General features: G+C 39.4%; 1 protein-coding gene across 1 annotated transcript in view; it reads right to left on the bottom strand.

The window, feature by feature from the left end:
• Positions 1 to 1,523: 1,523 nt before the first annotated feature.
• Positions 1,524 to 20,090, bottom strand: part of TMEM245 (transmembrane protein 245) — a 128,714-nt gene continuing 110,147 nt past the window's right edge. The window contains exons 14-17 of the mRNA XM_067569945.1: positions 14,241 to 14,341; positions 12,589 to 12,763; positions 2,576 to 2,770; positions 1,524 to 2,094 (exon numbers count right to left, since the gene is read on the bottom strand). Of these exons, the coding sequence (XP_067426046.1) occupies positions 2,049 to 2,094; positions 2,576 to 2,770; positions 12,589 to 12,763; positions 14,241 to 14,341 (517 nt within the window). The 3' untranslated portion in view covers positions 1,524 to 2,048. The remainder of the gene's footprint in view (positions 2,095 to 2,575; positions 2,771 to 12,588; positions 12,764 to 14,240; positions 14,342 to 20,090) is intronic.

Below are 20,090 nucleotides of genomic sequence, written 5' to 3'. Positions count from 1 at the left end.
GTCTAATTTGGTTCCACAAAAGCAAGGAAATTCAAAGTTAGGGCAGTTACTCCAATCACAACTACATGTATTGTGCCCCTGCTTTGCAACACACTGAAATGACCTATAAAAATTCCAATACGTAGGTACAAGAGAAGGCTTTAAATATGAAATCCTCTCTATTTAGCAAATATAAGTCAAAGCCTACAGGCCAAATTTACAAAGGGGCATCAATCTAGCCTCCAAATTTGCACCTGAATTTTTGCAAGTGCAGAAGCTACATACACAACCCTACATTTATGCATAAAAAGTTTCATGTGCAAAACTGCAGACACTAATTTAGACTCTACTTTTCAAAGGTCTCCTCTTTAAAAATCTTAATACATATTGCTTTTCAGTTTATTTGCAAACCTACAGTTGTACTTCTCTAAGTATTAGATTGCTTTAGAGCCCTGTTTAGATGGAAAACTAAACTCCAGTCTTTGACATTTTAGCTATAAATGTGCGCACTGTCATTCAAAAATCTAGTAGAGATCTATTACACCCTCACTTACTTGTGTTGAGCCAGACCCCTGGGTTATTGAACAACCCAATCTGACATGGACAGATTTGTACTATAGCTGTATTATAATGCATGCAGAGATGAAGTGTATGACATGGCCTGTTATTTTTGTATAAATCAGAATGAAGAAACCGTCATAAATTCAAGGTAGATTCAATCAGTAACTTTATGGTTTTGCTCTGGTTTAAGAAACACAACATAGAAGCTTATTTGTATTTGTTCCTGATCCGATCTGAGTGTGTTCTTTGACCAAGTATTTGCAGTAAAAATTTTTTTGCTCACCATGTCTGATTTGAGTCTAAGAACTTTCACAAAACTAAATTTAATTACTTTTTTTGGTGCTAATAAACCACAGTTTCAAACCTACATTAATAACCAAGTTATGAAAAGCTTTCGGTGCCACTTAATCTGCAATTTAAGGACAACTCCAGATTGGGAAAGCAAGCTCTATTGTACTTTAATTTGGTGCTCAGCACAAGAACACATTTTAAAATTTGAGATCTCTGCCTTCTTGCGCCTTTCCCTTCTCGCCATCATCTCACATCCTCTTGATTATTACTTTCTCAATAAATGAAAATAAAGTATGAACACAATCATTCAGCATCCTCCAAATACTGTAACTAGATATGGTAATCTGATGTTACCTCTGCCTGGAAAAATTTAAGTCCTTTGGTTAAATTTGGCAAGAATCCATTGGGACTTTGGGTACATCTTACTGAGACTGTAATGCATTAAGTAAGTTTCATCTACAAATCAAAACAGTAGAATACTAAATTTAACTGCAAAAGCGAGCTCAAGAATTAAATTGTTTTTACAAACACTCCTATTCCACATGAGGATAACGTACACTTAACACAATGTGCAAGTGGAAGCATCTATCCATGACAACGTAACACTATTAATTTATAAATAAATTAAGCTTAAAGTGTTATTAATAGATGTTGACTTTCACACCTCTCAAAATGCTTTGAGAATCAGCAGATAATTACACTATATTTTCTTTTATTAGCAGGTGCTTCACACCTTTAAAAGTTTTGGCATCTCTACAGGTAAATACACCCTTAGATCAACTAAAGATTCCTGGAACAAAGGACTTGGGATTTAGCTTGTTTAAAGCTATGAAAAATATAATAATGAAAACATCCAAAGAAATAAAAGTCATGTTAGTCATTTCAGCAGAAGTTAACCTTGACTCCAGTGGATAGGACTTGTCCTTCTTACGGTCTTTTTATGAAGAAAAAAGTCTACAAACAAGGCATCTGAACTCAGTCTGTATGTTAATATGCAAAGTGATGGGAAGCAGACAGTCTCTCTTGCAAAGTGCTTAATAATGTAAGGCCAGCAGATGTGAGGTGTTTTTTTTTTTTTTTTTTTTTAAACTGTGCTTCACTGTGAGCTGTCACTAGGCACAGCTGGAAGATGAACAGAAGGCCACGACTGTTCTGACTCAATGCAGGTAGAAGAGAGTGACAACTTCATGCTGATCAGGTGCAACATAGTATATATCTCACTCTGTGGCTATTTTCATCTCCTCAGGACTCTCTCTAGATGGCCTGAAAAAAAAAAAATTCAGTTACTGAGGGACAGCAAACAAACGCTTTTTCACAACAAAAGGAAGAGGATGATAAAATGCATATTTCCAAGATTACTGTATATTGTAGGACTGCACAAACATGGAAAGCTTTAGAACATAATTTAATCACATAAGACTAGACATTTTAGAAATTTACCATGGTGCCCAATCTTTTTTTCACGTGAGTAGTCCCCATTGGAAATATCGGTACTATTTGTGTGAGCAAAAAATACAGGATCAAGCCCACAATCATTAATCTTACCCCTTATTTATATCAATGATTGCCGTAAGATTCTTTAGGCCGCTTTGAAAACAACAATTCACGTCACAGTTTTTATTTCTAGTATATTATAGAATAACCAATTCTTCCCAAACCTCACAACGAATAGACCCGTTTATAATAAGCTTGTTTGTTCTTACGTAGTCTGATGCATTCTACACCACACTATTTTATCACTTACTGGTATATCTGCAAAGGCCATGGTGTTTGTGATGGCGTGGGAAGTGAATTTGTTGGACTCACTAACATGGCACTGTATATGTTAGAGGCAACCACCAGTATACAAAGTAGTATTGGTCCTATGATCGCTCCTTCCAATCCCAGGTAATATGCTCCACCAGCTACTGCGAGGCCTGTCAGGTAGGGATGGCCACCTCTGGAATTACAGCATAAGGAGGATAAGTTACTATAGAGAAATATTTTATAATAGCAAATAGCATCATTTATGAAAGTGTGGACTGATTAGCAAATGTTATTTAGTGTATCAAACTGACAACTACAGAGTGCTATAAATGTTGTGAGTACAAACATTCTAGTATTATTAATTAGCATTTGATTTTGGTAATCTCCACAATATAGCAGACACTTTCCACTCACTCAAGAAGGGAGAGTCTCTGTTCCTGTGTTCCAAGTAGTTGATTCTAGGCAGGCTTCAGATTTCAAAATGAAATGCTAAAGGCTAATCATAAAATACAATCTTTCTAAAGATCTTTAAATTACAATTTATAAGATGGCTAGCAACACTTGTCTTCATGTAAACTCTAATTACTAAACGATGACACGTCACGTGTGCCCTAAACAGTGCGCACGCTAACAAAAAAGTAGTTTGTAGATTCAAAACGTTTCATATTCTCACTGGAATTAATTTTCGTTTGCAGAATGGTAACACATAAATTAATGGAAATACCTAAAGACATTTGATTTTAGCTGTCTTACGCATCACAAAGCCATTTAGGAAACACAGGTTTGGGAGCAGCCAAACAACAACGGCTCTCTAAGATTGTGGCAACTGTCTATGTGTGAAGGCCTGGCTATCACCCCTATTGCTGTTCGATACAGAAAATCTAAAGCTGCCATTTTATCACGTCCTGCCTGCCTCACTAAGGAAATCCTATAGCAGAAGAAGCCAACACTACAAATAAAAGATAGCAAATGAGCCACTTGGAAAGATGCAGCTACATAATTAAAGACTTGGCACTAGCCCACACACAAATGCACAATGGAACAGCATCTGTGAGTACAACTAGTTGGGGAAAAAGGAAAAAATAGCTGAATTTCCTTTTAAATTCAAAATTAAGCTGAAACTTGAAATTAAAAGTTGCTCTATAGTTGTTTAAAAAGAGAAGGGAAAATTTCAAACATTTAATCTAAAAACAGGGTAAAAACATTCACATTTTTAAAACTTTCAACCATCCCTAGTAAAAATTAAGAGGTGCAGTAACTGAGGTTCTTCAAGCTGTGTCCCCCTGTGGGTGCTCTACTTTAGGTGTTGATGCATCCTCAATTGGAGATTTCTAATGGCAGTGCTCATCCAGATGACATATTCATCGTCCCAGTCTCATGGTGCCGTTGGTGCCTTGCTCAGCACATGCATGATTCAACCTCTCAGTTTCTTCTCTACCGTAGAGTCCCTGCCTTGAACTCCAAAGTAGAGGGGAGAAGGGTGGGTAGTGAAGCACCCACAGGGGTACACATCTCAAAGAGCCTCAATTACTGCCCAGGGTGAGTAACCTTCTCTTCCTCTTTGAGTGGTGTCCCTGAGGGTGCTCCACTTTATGTGGCTCTAGAGCAGTATCCCTCATTGGATGGAAGGGACTTTGGAGTTGCTTGAGTAATAGATGATAATACTGTTAGGCCTATCAATGTATCTGAAACTGACATCTGATTGACAACATAATGTTTTGTGAATGTGTTCTGAAGCCCAACTAGCTGCTCTACCAACGTCTATGAGTGGTACATTGTTGAGGAATGCTATAGATGTAGACATTGTTCTGGTGGAATGTGTTCTGACTCCTTGTGGGATTTGTAAATTCTTTTTGTTGGAATGCACACAGAGATGCATTTCGATAGTTTCTGTGTGCAGATGACTGCGCCCTTGGATCATTCCACAATGGATACAAAGAGTTTTGAAGATATTCTGAAGGGTTTGGGTCTATCTAGATAAAATACTAGTGTGCCTCTAACACCTAGGCCTGGTCTACACTGGTGGCTTATGTCGAATTAAAATCCCTTAATCCGAATTAATTACTTCCATGTCTACACTTGCACATTGTTAATTCGAATTAAGGAGCCTTTAAAATTGAATTAAGACCACCTCTGCAAGTGGTGTAGCGCCTAATTAGAATCTGTTAATTTGAATTAGTGTCAGTGTAGACGCAACTGGTCTTAATTCGAATTAATTGGCCTCCAGAAGCTATCCCATAATGCCCCATTTCAAAGTCCCCTCCCCTCAAGCAGCCCAAGGAAAATTTGAATCTTCATTTCCTGTGTTTGCTACCAGTGTGGAGAGAGCTTTCCCACTGTTCTCATCACGGCTACTGCAAAGCCCAAATGTGCTCCAGATGGAGTCGAGCTGAGGCTTAGAGTTATTCCTGACCCCCAAGCAGTCCACCAGCACACACGACAGCACAAATGATCCCGTGGAAGGCACATCTGGTGAGTTTTCTTTCTTATTAGCATTTCTGTCCCTGCACGTTGTTTGGCGGGGGGAAGGCGAGGGGGATCTCATGCGTTTCGTTGACTGCTATGGGTGCTTATGCAGGGCTCAATGTTTGTTTTGTGTGTTAAACACTTTGTGTATCATCTGTTGATATAAAAATTGAAAATTTAATGTATGTAATTTGTTATCCCTCCCTCGCTTGAAAAAAGTTTTCAGAGGAGGGCTACCTTGTCCCTCACTGCATGGTAGGATTCTTCTCTGCAAGCAAGGCAGCCAGCATCCCCCCCACTCACCATGTGGTGAATGGGTTTAAAATCCAAGCTGCGATCATCCCCCGCCACACAACAAGCCCTTTGCAGTTTGTCCCTTTAAGGCTTTTTCCATGTTGTTGTTTTCCTGCTGTTTAGTAATGGTGTTTTACTTGATCTGAGCACTCTAGTTCTTCCTGACGGAACCATGTAAGAGCCAGGCCTTTAAGAGAAATTTGTCCACATTTGGGTGGCGAATCCTCCCGTTGCCTTGGGATAGAAGATCGTTGTGTAGTGGGAGAGTGCTGTGCATACTGAGATCTGGAGCAGGTAGGAATACCAAGTTTGTATAGGTCATGTGGGCGCTATCACTATCACCTTTGCTCTGTTGATGCATATTTTGTGTATTATTCTAGATATCATTGGTATGGGTGGGAACGCGTATAGGAGAGGTGGCTCCCATTTGAGGAGAAAGGTGTCTCCCATTGATTAGGTTCCCAGACCTGCTCTTGAACAGACGCGAAGACATTTGTGATTGTATTGTCTCAAGATAGTCCATGGTTGGGTGACCCCATCGCTGAAATATGTCTTGTAGGATCATCTCATTCAGTTCCCACTCATGGTTTCAACCAAATTGTCTGATATCCGCTGTCATGTTCTGGCATCCTGGTAAGTAGGCAGCTGATATGCTGATATTGTTCTGAATGCACCAATTCCATAGTTTCATCGCTTTGGTGCATAGGTCTGGGATCGTTCTCCTCCCTAGACATTTATGTAGAACATGCATGCAATGTTATCTGTCATTCTTATTGTCTTGTTTTTATGAGTGGGAGGAAATGAGTGCGTGGGTTGTGTACTACATAGAGTTCTAGTAGATTTATGTGGATATATGTTGCAGTTTGGGACCAGCAACCTTGGGTCGTATGATTCCGTAGGTTAGCTTCCCATCCTATCAACAATATGTCTGTCGTAATTATCGAGGGTGGTTCCTGTGAGAATGGAATCCTTGAACACATGTCGATGAGCTGTTTCTACCATTGTAAGGAGTTTTTGATCCTATTCGGCATTGTAAAGTTTTTGTTTAAGCTGGGTTTGTGTGGCTTGTAGATGGTTGTAAGCCAGCCGTGGAGGCAGCACGTGTAGTCGCATGTGTGGCTGCCATGTGTCCCAGATGTTGGAGACATGTATGTGCAGTTATGTTCAGGCTGTTTATTACCGATGATATTAAGTTGGTTATGGTGATAAACCTTTTACCCGGCTATGATGCTTTGGTTCTTAATGTGTCTAGATGAGCACCTATAAATTCCAGTTGTTGTACTGGTTTCAAAGTGGACTTTTGTACATTTAATATTTTAATCCTAGGTCTTGAAAGAGTGATATTGTCCATTGAGTGACTTGAATGGCTTCTGTCTGGTTCTGTGCTTTTAAAAAAGCTGTCATTTAGGTATGGAAATATTATTTCTTCTTGCTTGCGTAGGTGTGCTGCTACTACAATAAGCATTTTTGAAAATACCCTCAGTGCTGTGGAAAGGACAAAGGGTAGTAATTTGTATTGGTAGTGGCCTTTCCTCAACACATAAATCTGAAGAATGTTCTGTGTGCTGGATGAACTGTTATATGGAAGTAGGCATCCTGTAATTCAAGGGCTGAAAACCAGTGACCCCTGTTCCAGTGCTGGTATTATGGTAGATAGTGTGACCATCTTGAATTGTTTTATCCTCACAAACTTCTTTTGGGTTAAAAAGTAGTGAGAATAAAACCTCTTTCCTCTGTGTAGTAGAAGTACTTGTTCTATGGCACCTAGAAGTAGAAGGTGATTCATCTGCTGTCTTAAGTGTTCATGAAAGGGGTCCCTGAAAAGGGATGGCGTAGGAGTTGAGTAGGATGTGAATGGGGTTGAGTATCCTGAGCGTACAATGTCCATGTGTCCATTGTCACAGAAGCCCACCTTTGTTGAAAAGGGCGTAGTTGATGTCCCAAGTGGGACGTCCAAAGCTCATATTGTCAGCACTGATTGGTGAGGGAGGTCGTTCAGACCCTCGACCAAGTTCTCAAAATTGTTGTTTCATAGATGATGGTAGTGTTGATGGTTGTGTTGTCTTTGTTACGTTGTGGTTCGTAATGTCTTTAATGTTGAGTGTACTGGTGGTACCTGCGTTGATATGGCTGATACCTACATTGTTTTCTCCTTGCTGCAGGTGTGTATATGCCAAGTGTACGTAATGTGGTCTGAGAGTCCTTCATTGTGTGGAGGGCCCCATTCGTCTTTGTGGCAAAAAGTTTTTCCTTGTCAAAAGGGAGATCCTCTATCGTGGCTTGTAATTCTTTTGGCAGGGCCACTGAGTGGAGCCAAGATACCCTATGCATGACTACTGCAGTAGCTGTTGATCTTGCAGCTGTGTCGGCTATGTCAAGAGAGGCCTGTAGAGTGCTTATGGCCATGAAATGTCCTTTGTTAACAAGTGATCTAAATTGTTCTCTCCTGTCCCCAGGGATATCATTAATAAATTCCATGATCTTGGAATAGTTGTGGTCACAATTTGATAGTAATGTGGCATAGTTCGCCACACAGCGTTGCCAAGTAGCAGATGAATATACTTTGCGACTGAATAGGTCTAGTCTTTTCCATTCCTTATCTTGTGGCATGGATCTACATCAGGGCTTTTTGCCCTGTTGATTCACTGCCTCTACAACAAAAGAGTTAGGTGGAGGTGTGGAAGAACCCAAACTCAGGGGCCCTTACTAATATGTCTGTTGCCTTAGTGGATGGTCCAGAATTAGCCAAACAACAGATAAGCAAAATCAGAGTTTATTCTTTACATAAAGAAGGTGGTCCCTTCAAATGTAAGGAATGACGCTTGCTTCCAAAAAACTGACCGTATTTATAAGGGTAGTATAAACAAGTTTTTATATGTCACAGTTTCCATGGTCATACATACTAAAAAAATATTATCTAGGAATTTTTCTAACTGAATACTTGCAACTTTCCTTATCTAAGTTACAAGGTCTTTCTCTGCATTCCATCTCTACTGGCGTCTAGACCTCTTAACTATTTCATTACTTCAAAACATTCTAAGATTAAATAACTGCTAAAAAAACATTTTCTATCTCAGGCTTTTTACAGCCATTTCTAAAATCAGTTCTCAGCAAAACCCGAGACCCCATCTTGTTTTCCCTTCACAGAGGGTAGGTGAAAAGAAAGTCCATACCTTTTGATGGAATGTAATATTTTTTGTCTGTCCTCTTATACATAGGTGAAATGGTTGCTGTGTTTGCCAGATGATGTTGGCTGGTTCTAATAGCATGTCAATCGGTAAAGTGATTTTTGAGGGGGTAGAGATGTAAAGGATCTGGAGCAGTTAGTGGTGTGTTTCGACACAACCTCAAGTGGGATTTCCAGGTTCTTTGCCACCTTTTTGAATAGTTTGTGGAACTGCTTGAAGTCATCTGTTATAGGAGGATATTATTGCCTCATCAAGTGAGGACGATGAGTTATGAGTTGGAAGTGATGTTCTTGCTCGATACTCTCCCCTCAAATGTTTCGGGTGGTGGTTCTGAGGCGGGTAGGATTGATTGTGAGGGTGTTCTAATTCTTTCCCTATAACAGGTAGGGGGTCTGCTATACTGTCTTGTATAAACAGACCAGGCATCTCAGTGGGGCCATTGCATTGGGAAAGGTATGGGTGGCCCCAACCATGGTGTGGGTCTATACAATGGCTGCATCTGGTGTGGGATCTATATTTTATGGATTCAGGAGTTGGTCTGGCAGGTGAGGAGTATTGAGAGGAAAAGACCCTTCTTCCTCATTCTCTTTGTCACTCAAGGATGGTATAGATGTGAAAGCCTGGTCCGGTGCAAGGACCGTGCTGAATAGTGGCAACTGTGATTTTAAGTTATAGGTATATATTGCTCTGGTGGCAATAGCGCCGCTTTGATGTGTGTGTGTGTGCCGAGGTTTCTGCTGGTGCCCAGGTTGGTACCATGGGTTTCATCGGCGCCATTGTTGGGGCTGGTGCTGAAATGGTTGTCAGGCAACAGGTCAGAGGCAGCATGACCTGTATTAATGATCTCGGTGCCATCGTAGAGGAGGTCAGTTTATTTTTGACTCAAGTCCACACTAGAGCGTTGTGTGTTTTTCAGTGCCACTGAACAGGTGACACCCAAGGATCCTAGTGCCTCATATGTGCTTAGTCGTGGCATAGTTGATATTGACTAGAGAGATTTTGGCAGCAGGCTCCTCTTTTATGCCAGTTCACTGAGGCAAAAAGGTTTTGTGGCTCGTTTCTGCCAAGCTTTTCTTGAGGATTGAGCTCTTTTAGATTGTGATGATGAGATCCTCTGTGTGGAGCGGGTTCGTTGGCCAGAGTCTGAGGTAGGTCTCAATGATTTCTCCATTAGTAGGAGTTTAAGTCGGAGGTCCTTGTATCTCTTGGTTCTAGATTTTAAGTTTTTTTCAATTGGGTGCACTTTTGTGATATGTGCACCTCTCCCAGACATCGGACATATTGAGAGAGTGTCCATCCAATGCTGGCATTGCATCCTGCAGGATGTGCACTGTTTAAATCCTGGTGAACCAGGCATAAGGGCTTGTTTCCTGAGGGGAAACTTATTCTAATCTATGAGGAATTTTGTTTTTAAATTAGGTAAACAGGGAAAGGTAAATAACCAAATAACAAATGAAACATACTACAAAGAGACCATTTAACTGCTAAAAACAAGCTAACCATCTGAACTGCTGAGAGCTCCGTCATGGGCTGCAGACAGTTGGAAAGGAACTGAGGGGGTTGGGTTGTGCACGCGCTGAGGGAGGCGCCAATGGCGCTGCGAGACAGGGACAATGCATGTGCAACCTGGACGAGCACTACTGTTAGAATCTCTGATTGAGGATGAGCCAACACCTGAAGTGGAGCACCCACAGGGACATCACTCTAAGAACTAACTGATCTAGCATCCAGAAACCATTCCTAAGTGATGTGTCCTAAAAAGATGATTAAAAATAGGTCAAAATGAAAATATTTTATCTGTACCTCCTTCTCCCCCACTGCTGTACTTTAGCAGTTCAAATTAAATGGAACAGTTCTGAGGCACAAAACTAAAATCCAACCAACAGCATTATGCAAAAACCAAAACCTAGCCTGCTCAGCATACTTACAGTGTATAAGCCAACATACTGACAATAAATAAGGAATTGTGTGGAGAAGCTTGTAGTTTAAAATAAGTAGTACACATTTTTAGGTTTTGGAACTGAATATAAGGAAATGAGAATATTGGCTAGTCAGGCAGAGTTCTGGCAGTTGCTGTCACACACCAAAGACACACCACAGCCCTGATTTATACCACCTCTATTATGGTAGTTCTGGCCTTTGTCACTACTGCACAGAGTGGGAACTCAAAATGTAAACACACAACTCAGCTTCACTTGTGACATAAATCAGACCTAATACACAGTGGAGGCAGAAGTAAATTTCATTTTGAGAGGGTGGGATTTAGGCAGATCTTTTGGTTTCTCACTAAAAAAAAGAGGACTAGAGATTGATTCTTGAATTCTTTAACTCTTTGTAAATTTTTCCAACTGTTGTGTCAATTTAAAATATTCTGTCCAGCTTGTTAAAAATCACATAGGCGGCTGTTGCAACCAGTTGCTTGATGAGATATGAGTAATATCAGTTTATATATTTAGATAACCCTGCATAACCTAATTATAGCTATTTCTAATGCACTCAATCTAATCTGCAAGACATCAGAGTGTTTGTTTTATTTAATGGAAAAAGAGTAAGGTTTCCTACTCTGACCCCTAGTAAATTCATCTCTATCACAGACATTTTATGAGCAGTCAACAGACCCATCTCATTGCAGGTGAAAAACAAAATTCTAATGAATAAATGGAAGAATGAAGTGATTGGCTTTTTAATGACCAATGTCCCTACAAGAATAAATAATTTATCATTGGATAACAGTAGTAATTTATACCTCATTTATTGGAACAAATTCATGAGAAAAGCAACTAATGCAATAGTCTGAAGAAACACATGAAATTAAAGGACCTGTTCTCTCTGCATAGTATTGTTACCTGGCCCAGTCGGATGAGACCAAATGATTTTAAAACTATGGCAAATCTTTTCTTCCCATAGAATAAAACAGTCTATCTAATGCTCTGATTTGATGAATATTCCTAGGTGCATTATAATAAAAATTAACAACTCAGGGACCTGTCCCAGCATCCAGCTAAAATAATTTAAGGATCCTACTAGATTTACAATTGCTCCGGAAGGCAGAGATAGGAGCATGGGCTACGAGCATATTTTTGCATTTCTGCATCACTACAAAGTTTTGACCATTCCTCACAGATGAGGACCTCAACCAGAGTTATTTTTGTCACCTCCAGACTAGATCATTACAATGAGCTCTTACTGGAGTTATACATATATGAAGGCCACTTGAAAGTTTCAGCTGCCTGCTTTTTATTCTGGGTGCAACTGACGGGGTTGGATTTGACCCTACATAGCTTTGGAGCTTCTCTTCTCTCTCAACAATTGAAATCAAGGAGAAGCTCAAGCCAATAGGGCCGGAATTTTAAAGTTATTTAAATGCCTAAAGATGCAAATAGGTGCGTGGTTGGATTTTCATCAGCACATAAGTGCTAAACTCCTACAAGAGGGCTAGGTGCCTATCTGTATCTTTAGGCACCTAAATACCTTTACAAAAAATCTGACCTATAGTCCCTAGATTTTTACATCTGGTGGCTGAAGCCAGAACATTCTTAAGGAGAGCCCCAAACTCTTGTACTCAGAAAACAATTGAACCTCTGCATGAAGGGATTTTGGAAGAAACATTTACTTTGGACTGGTTAATCCGTACTTGCCTACTTCATCGTTTATTGTGCTGTCCTCTGAAGCATCTTGTACTGGCCACTCTAGAGTGAAGATAATGCACTAGATGGGCCATTGGTCTGATACAGAATATATGGCAAATCCTATGCTTCTGTATTTGCTTCCATTCTTGCTCAAGCAAAGCCAGAGTTGGCTGACTTTCAAGGCATGATGTAAGGCTTATATATGCAGACTACTTCTGATTGGATGGGTTGAGAGAAGAGTCTTGTAGTAGTACTGACATTCTGAAAAGTTAGATTATTATATATTATATGGTCTCATGAAATCTGTTCTTGTGCTTAAAAACACTGAAAACGACACCACACTACCCTTTGGATAAATAAGTTAATTTAGGCAAGAGTGTGATTCAACATTATAAAAGTATCACGCTTCGAGAAGTCTTCAGTGAGACACTTACCCTGATATATCTGAGTAGATTGCTGTGTCTACAAAGTACGTTGGCAACAGGTGAAAAACCAAGAGCAAAATGGCTTTGCATCCTTCTCCTTGGGTGAGCCACAGATCTAGAATTGCAGGTATAGCTGCCCAGTATGTTCCCAGAAATGGAACAGCTCCAAGGATTGCTGCCAATGCTAACAGAGTAATTGTAAGTCAGAAATTAGGAAGGAGAGATCACAAAACGTAATATTTTACAAAAAATACTTCGGGTCAGACTCTGTCACCTTTACTGTGCAAATATTCCAAGTGGTCCCACTAATTTAAATGGGGCTAAGGCACTAAAAAGGTGGGAGGATCACGCTTTTGGAGTACACAGCTCTTCCTTTTTTTTTTTGGTAAATTAAGTCACAGCTCCAAAATTTTGATACCTAAATTTTTTCCATATCAAAAACACTTGATTTTGACATCAAAATGGATGGGGATAAAAAAAGCAAGCAGAAGCAGCAGCCATGTCAACCCAAGGTAGAAACTTCTGTTTATACATGAATACAGTTGTGATTGGCAATATGAAAACGTTTATAACATTAATGTATATTTTTTAATTATAGACAGGGCTCGTAAAGCTATCTGTTATTAAGGTTGCCCAATACTTCTCTTTTTTTCAAGGCCCTGTTTTCAATTGCTTGTAACTTTTCTAAATTTTAACCATTTCCATTGAAATTTTACATGCCATTTTTAAAATGAAATTTTACATGAAATTTTACAGGCTGGCTTTTTTTTTTTTTTTTTTTTAAAAACACGCTTCAGCCATTTCCAAGGAAGAGGCTAGGAAAAAATACATTTGCCTTCATTGAAAAATTATGGCAACCTGTTCTTTGAACAGCAGTACCATCCCATGCTTTGGAGCCAGGACTGGAAATATGTCAGGATGTGCCTTTTGCTGTCTCTAGGAAGTCTACCCAAATCTGGCTGATTTATTAGCCTTTGAAATATGTCAGTTCACACGTGTGAACTGAGAGAGAATTCAGAGTACTTAGGTGCTAAAAAAAGATTCTGTCCTCACTGGGCATCCTCCAGTCTCTTATAGCTCCTAATGTCAATCAGACTGGCAATGCGCCAATCCCACAGGTTGAGAAAGCTTCATCCCCTCACAATTTATGTATGTGTGACAGAGATAAAAACAGGCTTGCACATATGCCATCCCCATAGAGCACATGCTCTCTAGCCCAGGACTATAGGGGCGAAGACAGACTTCTCCTGTTACAGCTGTTCCAAATTTGGCCTGGCAATAGTGCCAAGATCAAAGAGCCTCCCTCTTCCATGTTCTCAATGACAATCCCCAAATGACACTCCCAAAGTGTGGCAAAGGAAGCAGTCTTATTACAGAAGAGACAAATAAGTGGACTGAATGGAGGGAAAGGAGTAGATTAGGACAAAAAAGTCTGGTAAGCCTGGGACCATACAAGCAGTCTTAACTCTGGCATTTCCTTACTTCTGAGTGCTTGAGTTTGAAACCTTAACAACATTCTTTTAACAGTTTGCACGTGTAATTTTATTAATATTTCAAATGAAGGTCTTCATACAGGCAATATTTAACCAGTACTGCCACTGCCCAATATATGGATACACAGCTACCATCTGTAAATAAACAACGTTTGCTTTAGTTCTTACCTGATGGTATGAAGACAATATTAATTCCAAATATGGTGTGAGTCAGCCAGGTGTACAGTCCATAGAACCCAGCCATTTTGAGAGAAGCATCAAACACACCTCTGAAATGATCAAAGAAACACTATTAAACTACTGGTTACAAAAGTGGGGGAAATATAAAAATACATGTCCAGGTGTTGTGAACAACTGCATCATACAACTACTGTTGTAAGTTACTTGGTTCAAATTCTAACGTTGAAAATATTATCCATTTTTTCCTTACACCAAAGGATGAGCATCCATCTGGTCGTTTGCTACTAAAGCAAAACAATGATTAAGGAATTCAATGTACTAAGGAACACTTACTGGTGCTTAGGGCCCAATGTGGTCCCATAATAAAGCCATAGCCAGGACATATGGGTGGGAACTGGTACTGCAGACTTGTTTAGAATTAAATTGAGGTAGTAAAAAGAAAGGATGCTGGAGCTCTTTTCCCCAGATTTAAAAAAAACACTGATGCAAAACAGACTGGAAACATATTACTAATTAATAAAAATGTGACCCAACTCCTCTCATCCCCGTTGTCTTTACTACACATATTTCCTACTATTGGTCAGGTGCTTTCGCCCCTTACATATTCCTTTAGCACTTACAAATGCCTGATTCATCTCTCCCAAAAGGAGAATCTCTTGTCTGACAAAAAATACTGCTTCAAGCTTACCAGATTTTCTTTATCCTTTTCTCTTCTTCTGCCTCTATTTGTTCACTTGTGTTCTTTTATTGCCCCTCTCCATCTGCCCACACTCTTCCACCCATCCACACACATGTATATGTACTCACATCAGATCACTGGTCCATCACGTCGCCTATCTAAGTACTTTATGACTTCCATTATCTCAATAGTTAAACATCTCACAGTCAATGAATTCTATCCTCAATGTCCCTGTGACATAGGGAAATGTTCTCCTGATTTTACAGACTGTGAAATAGATTAATTGACCTACCTAAGGAGGTCTGTGGCTGACCTGGAAACTGAACCCAAGCTTCCTGGGTCCCAGTCCAATGAATGAGTCCCACAACCATCTGTTGGTTCCTCTATCCAGCAATGGCTAGTGCTGTAGAGGAAAGCACATACTCTCCTACACTGAACTCAAGTCAACTTTACAGTGCTACAGGAAGATGAATAGCATAATCTTGAAACACATTGTAGCAGAATTAAAGCATGGATCACACTGCCACCATTCTTCCCGCCCCCCCGCTTTCGCATTTTACTCTCTGAAACACAAGGTTCATTTTCCCTTTAATTAGTATCATAGCTTTCCAATATTACAGAAATTTATACCTAGGTTTGTTTAATTCATAAAAAATTTGTCAACTTCATGCAGAAGTACATTGCACAAGTTGATGACATGCTACATAAAGCATCACTTCTTTTCATTTAAGTTTTCCCTTTTTTCAGGTGTCCTCTTGCTTAATGAGACAATACATTATACATTCTATTACTTTGTATGACTTCTTTCCAAACTAAATAACCCTAGTTTCTATGGCTTTTCTTCTGCATTCAGTATTTATGCCTCTACTCATTCGCCACTTCGTTCTATGGATCAACACTGAAACGATAATCAAGCTACAGACATATCACTGTTATATAATGGCAATACTTAATCCCTTTAAAAAAAGCATCAGAATATTTTATTTGCCTTTTTAAAACCATTCCTGATACACATTGGGGAAAAGCAACTTCATTAAACTATCCACAACAACCCCAAGATCATTTCCTCTGAACAGAGCTCCATGTATAATACGGTTACATTGTTGTGCAAGTTGTAGCATAGTTTCTCTTTCTGTCAAGATGCTGCATAAATCATTTTCCTATTTTCCAGTGCCTCACCTCATCTATCTGCCATTTTAGAATCTCTATGACGGTAGTAGGGAAAAAAGAAATGGACAGAGAGATGCAGCTGGATGGGGGACAAGAAGGGCATAGATGCTGGGAGGGAGAATACAGGAAACTGCAGAGTGGTAACTACTTCTGGTGCTAAGCCCTGCATGAGTGGAGCATCTCTTCTGTCTGGCATATTAGTAGAACTTGGTGACTTTTTCCGGCAAATTGAAAAATGTGCCAAGAAAATGAATTTTTTGGCAACCTGAAACTTTTTGGTGATACGAATTCACCAAATGATTTCAGCCAAAACAGAAATATTTTTCAGGACTGAGATGTCATTCACAAAACTGGGTGACGGTGGGCACAGGAGGTGCCTTGCCTATAGACTAGTGGTAAACTTTAGACCAGTGGTTACGGTACTTAGGTTCAATTCATCATGACTAGTCACTATTCTCTCTGTAAAAATTGCCATTAGGAACAACAATGAACAGTCATTGGGCTAGACTCAGAATAACTCTAAAGGGGTGTTAGGGCACCTAGGATGTAGGACATCCACGTTCAAGTACCTGCTTCAGTGATTGATTAAAGTGGAACAGCTTCAACAGGAGAGAGATGCCCCACATCAGAGGATAGCATAGCATAGGTTAGGACTCTCCTGAACAGTGGAAGACCTGCGTTCAAATCCTTTCTCCAAATCAGACAGAGGAAGGAATTGAACCCAGGTCTCCCACATCCTATGTGAATGCCCTAACCACTGGGCTAAAGATTATAGGGAACTCTTTCGGGCAAGGAGTGTCTTTTTGTTCTGTGTTTTTACAGAGCCTATAGCACAATCAAGTCCTGGTCCATAGAATCACAGAAATGTACGTGTGGAAAGGACCTCAACAGGTCATTTAGGTCAAGCCCCTCATGCTGAGGGGGACCAAGTACACCTAGACCACCTGGATGGGTGTTTTTCTGTCATTCTTAAAAACCTCCAGTGATGGGTATTCCACAACCTCCCTTGCAAGCCTAATGCAGAACTTAACTATGCTTATCGTTAGAAACTTCTCATATCATCTAACCCAGATCTCTCTTACTGCATTAAGCCCGTTACTACGTATCTTACATCCAGTGGACCTGGAGAACAACTGATTACAGTCCTCTTTATAACAGCCCTTAACATATTTGAAGACTATCAGGTCCTCGCTCAGTTACTTTTCTCAAAACTATACATATGCCCAGTTTTGTTTTGTTTTTTAAACTTTCCTCATGGGTCAATTTTTCCTAACCCGTCATCTTTATTGCTCTCCTCTCAACTCTCTCCCATTTGTCCAGTTCATTCCTAAAGTGTGGTGCTCAAAACTGGTTACAGTACTCCAGCTGAGGCCTCGCCAGTGCTGAATAGTGTGGAACAATTACCTCGCAGGTCTTACATATGACATTCCTGTTAATGTACGCCAGAATGACATATTAGACTTTTTTGCAGCTGCATCACACTATTGACTCATTCAATTTGTGATCCACAGTAACCCACAAATTCTTTTCAATGGTACTACTGTCTAGTCAGTTATTCCCCATTTTATAGCTGTGGATGTGATTGATCCTTCCCCTAAGCAGTTCTTTGCACTTGGTCTTCAATTAATTTCATCTTCTTGATTTCAGACCAATTCTCCAACTTGGCAAGGTCATTTTGAATTCTAATTCTGACCTCCAAAGTGCTAGCTAAACCCTTCTAATTTGGTGTCATCCACAAATTTTATAAGCACGGTTTCTAATCGATTAAACAAATTATTAATGAAAACGTTGACTAGTACTGGACCACAGAGACCCCAATAGATCCTGGGCACTATGATAATATAAGGCTCAATACTGCCGTTTTGTGAATATAATCCTTTATAAGGAATAAAAAAAGATTATGATTGAACCAAAACAGGTCTCATTCAACACAAAGTGCATTTTTTGATTTGCCAAAAAACTTGCACACAATTGTCAGATTTGGTTCAACCCAAAATGATTTTTTCCCTAAACTGCCAGCGAGCTGAAAATTCAGTTATTCACACAGCTCTACTTATTAGCTTTACATGCCTTCCCTTGCTAATCATCATCTACATATTGTAGGAGATGAGATTCTCTCTGCTGGGGCCTAAGAACCTTCCTGATTTCAACTTCCTCCTTTTAGCCTCTCCCTGCTGCCACCATACTCCTACATCTTTAGGATCTGTAGAACTTATCAAATGCTTTTGTAGGAATTTATATATATCTAACAATTAAAAATGCATATATTTGAAGTTGTGGATGCATATATACAACTTAAAAATTAGGACTAATGTCCTAAATATGAAATCCTCACAAACAGACCTAAAACTAGCAGCTCTCATTATCCAAAACAAACCACTCAGCCACTCGCCCAGAAAATAAATGGGGAAGGAGGGAGGAAAGCTTTGCAGAGTGACCTGAAAAAATCAGCAAATTCAGATCAATATGGGGACAGCAGGGGGAGTTTGCAAAGTTGTTGATACTTCACTGAAAACACGCTGAGCACATATAGCTGATCTCAACTGCCACATGGGGAAAGCATATTCTAAGATGAAATACTTTACGTCCTGTTAATGCAAAATATGTAATACATTTTAGTCAGGCTAGAAGAAAACAGCTCAAATCTTTATAAGGAAAGACAATTACAGTAAGCAAGCAAAACGTCAGATTGTATAAAAACATCAAAATGATAAAATACTATTAAATTTCAATGATTAGATGAGAAAACAGCATTATTTCTGCACGCTCTTTTTCTATTACATTGAACTCAATATGCCAGTTCTCTCTCCAAAAGTTTAAAGAATGTAATTTTCTTGTAATGAGTATTTACAGAACTATTTGTTTTTAATTACTTACACACTATCAAATTAAATCATATCTGATCTGTTAGAAAAAAAATGTAAGTTCTGTTCTGATTAACTGAAATTCCCATTCTTTCTATCCACTAGCTTCTCAAAAATAGTGCAGCAAGTGTCAGTTTAAACCGTGTATACAAGTTCATTTGTAGTTGATTTCCATTTCCAAGATCTTTAAAGCAGTGATTTTTAGTCACAATGAAGATTTGGTGAGGAAAGTCTTCAAAGCTGCTTACAAAGAGGAAGTGATACATATGCACCAACAAGCCCAGAAGGAATTAAAAAAACCAAAACAATTTCAACTATATCTACTTAGGGCTCTCCTCCTGGTCTCAGTAAGAAGAATTCATCTCTTCCCTCCCATCTTCCCCTAATCCCAAAAATCTTGCCAAAGCAGTTTCCTCATCTCTGCCAGGCTCTTCTAGGCCTTGAAACTACCGCACGGTGTTCCCTTCTGCTACTGCTGCTCTTCCTTCTCCTATATAACAAGGAGAAGGTCTGCAACCATTAAGTGAGGCCCTTAATTAGGGAAGTGAATTTTTTTTTAATTGCTATGTCACTTGCCAGAAACCTCCAAAAATAAGACAAAGCATAATCAGAAGATTCCATTACACTCTAATACTTAAACATTGTGGGGACCCAAGTTTCATTATGGTTAATATAAAAAAAACTTTTAAATCTGAGGATTTAAAAGGTCTATTGAAACTGAATATGAGCTGCTATTCGCAAATAAAGTTGAAGTTAATATGTGTCGCCAAAAATCATTGAAAAGTATTCCCATACTGTCTCTCTGCTTACTGCCTCTTAGAAGATGTTTGTATTGCTTGCCACAGTTAGCATGATATATGGTCTCCAAAGAGATTTTTGAGAGTGGATGGATATTAGTTTTCAGTTATGAGCTCTGACTTAAGGCAGGTGTCTGAGGTACCAACTTCACTTGAAATTAAATTGTTCCATTGACAACTACTTGAAAGAGATTTTGAGGTATTCACTCATTGAAAATTTCCCCATAGCATATGAAAGAGAGGACTGTCCTACTATGATAAATGCAACAGTAAACAGAAAACTCTGAGCCAAAAAACCCTCTAGATTTCTAAATATAACTATGTATCA

The sequence above is a fragment of the Emydura macquarii genome, unplaced genomic scaffold (assembly GCF_026122565.2).
Source record: "Emydura macquarii macquarii isolate MOO-44397 ecotype Brisbane River unplaced genomic scaffold, CSIRO-AGI_Emac_v2 contig_2975, whole genome shotgun sequence".
Taxonomy (NCBI): domain Eukaryota; kingdom Metazoa; phylum Chordata; order Testudines; family Chelidae; genus Emydura; species Emydura macquarii.
Note: the sequence above shows the minus strand (reverse complement) of the source record. Positions and strands in the feature narration are given on the sequence as shown.